Raw genomic sequence first — 6,488 nt, forward strand, 5'->3', positions numbered from 1 at the left:
AATAATACAGATTACATTATTCAAATTTCAAGCAAATGTTCTGACAGTGAACCTTGGATGAATTTGCACATCTTGTTGAAAAAACAACATTTAACTCAGAGGGGCGTAATAAAATGACATGGATTTTAAAGAATACTCACTGCTAAAAGTTTTCATGAATGCATGCACTATCTTTGGTCTCGTTTAAATGAACTTGAATAAAAATCCAATGGCACGTCACGTCAACAAGCACTCGTTCCTTAATCACAAGGTTTTGATAGCCCGATCAATCGTGATTCCAAAATTGTAAAAAAATTTTATCATACAATTCTTGGAAAGTTTAACTATTCTTTCAACTCAACTGATCAACGTTGTTTACATTCTTCTTTTATTCAAATCGTCGCATATGATTTTTCTTTTTTTTTTTCTTTTTCTTTTGGATCATGTTTCTCTGATTTGACTAAAACAAACTGAAAATTTATTATAGCCATCTGCAAAAGTATCACGCATTCTTGGTCCGTTTTGACTCTTCACTGGTTGTCGAGACAACTTTTTTTGCGCGCTTACCAATAGTCTTGTTATTTGCTGTGCTTATCGCCATCTCGGCCAACAATTCAGTCGGCAAATATTTATGAGCAAGGCCAAACATTTTAATTTTGGAATTTACTTGCCGTTGCCTAATATATTAGAAAAAGCTTCAGAAAAAAAAAAATAACCGAGTCACTGCTACATACCTTCGCAACAGTAGCATGGCATCACTTTCTTCGATCGTTTTTCTTGACGCATGTTGAGCAAATCTGGCCATATCATCACCTACCTGCTTGAAAAATTGATTGGAAACAGTATTGATTGCATTGATGCCATCCGGCGTGACTGGTAATCGCGGTGACAGGTTGCGAGCCAAATCCTTAATTAATCTCCCAGGAAGCAAATTTATTAATTTTTTTTTTTTGCTTCGTTGATTTTTTGCTTGATTCCTTTTGTCGGGTATTGAATTTTGATTTATGATTGTTTCACGAGGTCGTGCTGGTTGCACCCTTTAATTCAACTTTGTCAGCCGCGTGCTTCACTTCAATTCATCAGTTTGCAATTAACAAAACTTACCCTTCATTATCTGCAAGTAAAAATTGTCCAAAACTCGACCTTGACATTCGTTTCATAAATATTAATATGTTAATATACCAGCCATGCTTCAAACTTACCTGATAAATCCTTCTTCTTCCTTGTCATCGTCGTCACCGTCATCATCATGGTTACTAAGAATCTCATGACCATCAACATTGTATTCTCCCATGGTATTATTATAATCATCATTATCAACCTTGATTACAAACTCTTGTTCCTCAATCCTGTCGTTATATCTACGCCGGCCGTATCGGTCTCCATCATGCTTAATCTGGCCCTGTTCAAGCTGGTCATCATACATAGACAACGATGCAACGCTTGATCTGCGTCTTAATTCCAAACCTTGCCGGCCGTATTCAATTGCCATGTTATCTTCGCTCGCACTTAGAAACTCTTCAGATCCATCAGACTTTTCACCGTCGTCGTCGTCGTCGTCGTGATGGGTATTTTTCACGGACGCTTGCCGTAGTTCTGGTATCTGCTTTTCATTTTCATTATCACTAATAATACGTGATGTACTCAATCGTTTTTGTGCATCTTTCCGGATTTGTTCTTGTAATTGCACAATTGATGACCTCTTCCTTGATGGCAATAATGGCTGTAACGGTTTCAATACTTTCATTCCCGCCAACCCAGATCTTAGTAATATTTTTTTTTTCATAAGCATTATAAATACTCACCTCGACTTAAAGCTCGTAAGTCATCCCTAGGGGTCTTTCTAATCATGCCAACCCCGCTGCGTCGTCGCTCGCGACCGGGGGTCAAGACGTTATGACGAATGACCCGGTTGCTATGATGCAACCTGCCGTTGCCATACGGTGTCTTCGAGCCAGGCGTCCTATATGCCGACCTTTGTAATCCATTTGAAGCCGGTCGTCGAGGTGTTGATACGGCATTCATCTCGAAATATCTATTAGACCGTTATGCAGTAATAAATACTCGTTTACATGTTTGTTTATGTAGTTTGTGATGTTAAGCCAATTTAATACCCTTACCCAGTTGGGAGTTTATTAAACCAGGGGTTTGAACGTTCTTTTTAATTTCTCGAAAAAAATTGAAAATCCAAAATCTTGCGTCTGTGCTAACAAGAACTCTTTTTCTTTTTTTTTTTCGCCGTTACTTCTTTGCTCAAAGCCCAGTTGCATGAGAAAATAATGTCAAAACGGAAAGTGGTCAATAGGAGTCTTAGTAATATTCGTGGTGGAGGTGATGATTTAGATGATGACTTGGATTATTCATTTGATGGTGTCGCCAGTGGTGATGAAGCTGATGCGGTCACGGTAGCTGATCTTGCCAATATCGACGATGATTCTGATGATGATTATGGAAATTTGGAGAATGCCAAGGGTAACAGGAATATTTCCCCCCACCATGATGATGCAAAGAACACTGGTAAAGATGATAAACGGAAACGACGGAAGGAGAAAATGGCAGCAAAGGTACAGATATCATTCATTTCATGCAATGTCAATTAAAAAATTAAAATCGCTTGCTAATGCAATATATAGAAGCGCCAACGAATGGAAACAGAAATGGTTGTTAAAAAATCAATTGCTATAACTGAATCAAGTATAATATCAGATTATTTTTCAAAAAAAGCAAGAATTTGGCATCCAAAATTATCAAGTATTGAACTCGATGACTTATATGCCTTACCTCAATCTCGAATTTTGGAGATGTCAACGTTTAATCAAGATCGTGAATTAAATAAATTTACCGATTTTTTAACACATGGTATATGAAAAATTAATTATTCATTTCTATTGTATTAATTAACAATTATTTTTTCTTTTCTTTAGCTAGTGATATAAAAAATTTGGAATCCGCATCAGAAGATAAAGGAGCTCCTAAAATTATTATCATTTCAATCTCTGCTCTTCGTGTTTGTGATGTTAAACGGTAATTATTTATTTATTTATTTATTTTTTTTTTTTTGCTGAATTAGAAATATTATTAGAGCAATTCCCAAAAATATTAAATCCTTAAAGATTATTGCCAAAAATAATCTTGCCTCTGATTGTCAGACCTTGCAACGATTAAATCCAACCGTCGTATTATCAACGCCGACTAGAATAATGTCAGTCTTGGATAAAGGTAAAGACTTATGTGTTTTATTTCGGCTCCAATTTTAACCTACTTTTTAGGCGCGTTAAGTTTACAAAATTTGCAGCTCGTGATTATTGATAGTTCACATTTGGATTCGAAAATGCGAACCGTGCTTGATGACGTGCCAGAAACTATAGCAATCACTCGACGACTTGTCGATGGCAATTCTGACGCAAAAGTCGCATTATATTAGGAAAGAAATTAATAAATTATAAAAATACAATCTTTCTTTTCTTTTTTTTTGTTTTCTTATTGCTTGCTTTTTTTTTTTTTTTTGTAGGGGGAGGGGAGGGGGAAGGGATCATAGTGCATTATCGTATATCGCGGTGCCGGGTTATAATCAAAAGTATGTTAGCTTGTAATACCTTGCAGATATTGTTTGTAAATACAATTTTACCATAGAACGCGATTCTTCCTCCATTTAGCCTATGTAATCTGAAATCCGTGAAGGCATTCTTTTTCTTGTCATTCTTTTGCACGTTAATCATTGTCTGTAAATATGATAGAGCTGTTGTCACTTGCGCAACGGTTCTCAAAAAAAATATATATATATAATCAGTTGATGTTATTCCAAAGAAACATAAAACTATTCAGTTATGATCTCTTGTGCGGAGGTAAATTTTCACAAGTTTGCTAATTTAATTAATAGTCTGTGTTATGGAACTCTCATGATTGACTATCACGTAAATAATCCAGGGGGTTTTCCCCAATCTCCCATTTTAAACCAAACATCTTCTTAATTATTTTTATTTTTATTCTTTGCCAACCCATCATACTAATTGATGTTCGAAAAGAAGAAAAAATCATTATTTAGGGAACCTGCTGCATCTTATGGAGTATTCCGGCACGGTCTACCGGCGCATTAGTCTGATCTTGTAGTGGTCAATAGATAAATCAGAGTACAAACGGGTTTGACTAGAACTATCCAATGAAATTTTCACAGAATCAGTCTTATTATACTGAAGCATAATACGAACAGCTTAAAAACAATATATTTGTTGCGTAAGCCAAACAACTTTTTTTTGTCGTTACCTCTATATCAAGCAATGACATTTTACCTTCATTCAGACTTTGATCTAAAATTTCTTTACTTATATAAATAGTAGTCTAATTTACAAGCTTAATTTTTAGTTTTTCTAACATCTATTATTCATAAATATTAAACATATTGACTACTTATACTGTTGCTTTAATTCATGGCAAATCGATATCGAATCAGAAGTTAAACAATGGGCCTCGTACTGTTTGCTGTGTACACGTGTCACTCTGAGGTAGACCGTACGCACGTATTGTGTGGGCAAGCGTACGGGGAATGGCGCGATAAGGGATATGGGGAGGAGTTTCTGAGTGTTATAACTGGTCCGCGACATCTTCTCCTAAGGTCGGGATGGATTCCTCGCCAAGCTGGACTCAAATCAGGGTATCCACCTGATTCACCACCTCCAGCGGCAGCTGCCGCAGCTCTCGACCTTATCGTCCTACTTGACATATCTTATTTCAATAACGACAAAACCGCGTTTTTGTGTCCTCTACACATATCTTCTAACACGTGACCTAAAGATTCCACTGTCAGGACCCTGCAATGCAAAATATACACGTATAGAGAAACACGGGAGAAAGAATATAAAGAAAGGAAGCAAAACGAACAAATAAAATACAGGCTCCCTTCCCAGTTATAACACACTCAGAAACTCCTCCCCATATCCCTTATCGCGCCATTCCCCGTACGCTTGCCCACACAATACGTGCGTACGGTCTACCTCAGAGTGACACGTGTAGAGGACACATACACATAACTAAGTTAACATTTAAGTTAGCTTGGTTGTTAACCAGTTAACTTGTTTGTATTGGCTGACTTACATAACACCTGCTAAATAGTTATGTAATATCAATACATATTCTTACTAATACCCTAACCTTCACCCTATTTATATGAAGCTAGTTCTAATTAGGACATTATCCGCATATTTGCAATTATCTGCAATATCCGCACAGTATTGCGGATACGATATCTGCAAAATCAAAAGCATACGGATAGTCATCCGCGAAAATATCTGCATACAAAAAAGACTGCAGATATTCATCCGCTGCAGATATCGTATCCGCATTATCTGCACTATCCGCAATCCGTTAACGGTCCTAGCAGCGACATGATCTGGCTGATCGTAACAAAAAGGTTATGCTTCCCGAGGTAGTGCCTACTTGCGCTCCTCTCCAACAAGACCTGACCGCCTTGTTGTTCACTGTCCACCGCGACCATCGCGTGGTACTATACCCTTAGTATATACTAATACTTTAGTCAGCAAGTAAAGGGGTAAAGTTTCTTACATATAGCCTCAAAAACGTGATGTCCCTGTACAAGTATATGACTAAAGAGTAAAGAGGGCTTTACCTATTACTAGTAAGAATATTATACAGGTATATAACTAAGGAGGGATGACTAGCAATATGCAAGGAGAAAGGTTAGATATATCGGGGTAAGGTGCCGTAGCCCTCTTACTCCTGGGTGGCTTCCGTTACACTAGCCTCAAAAACGAGATGTCCCTTGTACATAATACCCACCTACGTTGTAAAATTCAGAGTCTAGAATCTATTTGCATAACACTTTAAAAATGCTTTCTGACGAGCTGGAGCAACTCACGTCCGAACCTTATTTGCCAGATGAACGTGGCCGAAAGATCAGAGCATTTGATGATGTCTCGGGTTGAACCTTGGCAGCGTACTGTGACAAAATGGGCTGATCACTATTATCCGATTACTCTGCTACGTGTCATGAAGGAAGGACTTGAGAACCCGGACAGGTTTTTGAGATACTTCTTTGCGTACCTCACGTCAGAGCTTCGTCAAGCGGGATTGAGTTTAAATAATGTCTCGTCAGACCTGGATGGGAGTTGTCACATTACACGGTCTACTGTTCTCACGGTTGTGAATATCATGACAGCAATAGCTACGGATCTCATGAACAGTTTTTTTTTGCTTTGTATGTTGCATAAGATGATTAATTATGCTGTACTTACTTTAAGTAGTCAAAGCATCGGCCGGGCAGACACCTGAAGTAGCTAGGTCGTCTGAATTCGTCGATACTGATCACGTCGAGGGCGTATCACGGCGTATAAGAGCCTTAAGAGATCTATGATTTACCCGTGATGATCACCGATGTGTGATAACTCGCAATTTGGATATCCTTGCACTATGTACAGGAAATCCGGAGGATGTTCGGGATGGATTTTGTTTTAATTGCTTACTGGAATTTGTACTGAAAAGGTACCATCTGTTTG

At 37.8% G+C, this 6,488-nt stretch overlaps 3 protein-coding genes across 3 annotated transcripts; 2 read left to right on the forward strand and 1 right to left on the reverse strand.

Annotated features, from left to right (window-relative positions):
* Positions 1-139: 139 nt before the first annotated feature.
* On the reverse strand, positions 140-2,145 carry V1514DRAFT_338848 (centromere kinetochore component CENP-T-domain-containing protein). Its single transcript, XM_066928895.1, has 6 exons — positions 1,785-2,145; positions 1,182-1,719; positions 1,084-1,122; positions 714-1,016; positions 547-656; positions 140-512 (listed from the first exon to the last, which is right to left on the reverse strand). The coding sequence occupies exons 1-6, from the start codon at positions 2,002-2,004 to the stop codon at positions 421-423; spliced, it is 1,302 nt and encodes a 433-aa protein (XP_066780720.1). The 5' UTR covers positions 2,005-2,145; the 3' UTR covers positions 140-420.
* Positions 2,146-2,164: 19 nt separating this feature from the next.
* V1514DRAFT_338850 (U3-containing 90S pre-ribosomal complex subunit-domain containing protein) lies at positions 2,165-3,486 on the forward strand. The gene is made up of 5 exons (XM_066928896.1): positions 2,165-2,543; positions 2,613-2,838; positions 2,904-3,003; positions 3,062-3,198; positions 3,249-3,486. Exons 1-5 carry the CDS (start codon positions 2,259-2,261, stop codon positions 3,401-3,403), a joined length of 903 nt encoding a protein of 300 aa, XP_066780721.1. The 5' UTR covers positions 2,165-2,258; the 3' UTR covers positions 3,404-3,486.
* Positions 3,487-5,618: 2,132 nt separating this feature from the next.
* V1514DRAFT_230146 (uncharacterized protein) lies at positions 5,619-6,353 on the forward strand. The gene is made up of 2 exons (XM_066924735.1): positions 5,619-6,190; positions 6,237-6,353. Exons 1-2 carry the CDS (start codon positions 5,872-5,874, stop codon positions 6,344-6,346), a joined length of 429 nt encoding a protein of 142 aa, XP_066780722.1. The 5' UTR covers positions 5,619-5,871; the 3' UTR covers positions 6,347-6,353.
* Positions 6,354-6,488: the final 135 nt, after the last annotated feature.

The sequence above is a fragment of the Lipomyces japonicus genome, assembly GCF_038497905.1.
Source record: "Lipomyces japonicus strain CBS 7319 unplaced genomic scaffold V1514scaffold_84, whole genome shotgun sequence".
Classification (NCBI taxonomy): Eukaryota; Fungi; Ascomycota; class Lipomycetes; order Lipomycetales; family Lipomycetaceae; genus Lipomyces; species Lipomyces japonicus.

Excerpts from the sequence above, each read along its gene's own strand:
- V1514DRAFT_338848 (XM_066928895.1), bottom strand. The coding sequence starts at position 2,004 with ATGAATGCCGTATCAACACCTCGACGACCGGCTTCAAATGGATTACAA. Across the intron at positions 1,720-1,784 it reads CTTACGAGCTTTAAGTCGAG|TATTGAAACCGTTACAGCCA; the intron begins GTGAGTATTTAT and ends CGGGAATGAAAG. Across the intron at positions 1,123-1,181 it reads GAAGAAGAAGGATTTATCAG|GTCGAGTTTTGGACAATTTT; the intron begins GTAAGTTTGAAG and ends ACGAATGTCAAG.
- V1514DRAFT_338850 (XM_066928896.1), top strand. The coding sequence starts at position 2,259 with ATGTCAAAACGGAAAGTGGTCAATAGGAGTCTTAGTAATATTCGTGGT. Across the intron at positions 2,544-2,612 it reads AGGAGAAAATGGCAGCAAAG|AAGCGCCAACGAATGGAAAC; the intron begins GTACAGATATCA and ends TGCAATATATAG. Across the intron at positions 2,839-2,903 it reads TACCGATTTTTTAACACATG|CTAGTGATATAAAAAATTTG; the intron begins GTATATGAAAAA and ends TCTTTTCTTTAG.
- V1514DRAFT_230146 (XM_066924735.1), top strand. The coding sequence starts at position 5,872 with ATGAACGTGGCCGAAAGATCAGAGCATTTGATGATGTCTCGGGTTGAA. Across the intron at positions 6,191-6,236 it reads GAACAGTTTTTTTTTGCTTT|TCAAAGCATCGGCCGGGCAG; the intron begins GTATGTTGCATA and ends TACTTTAAGTAG.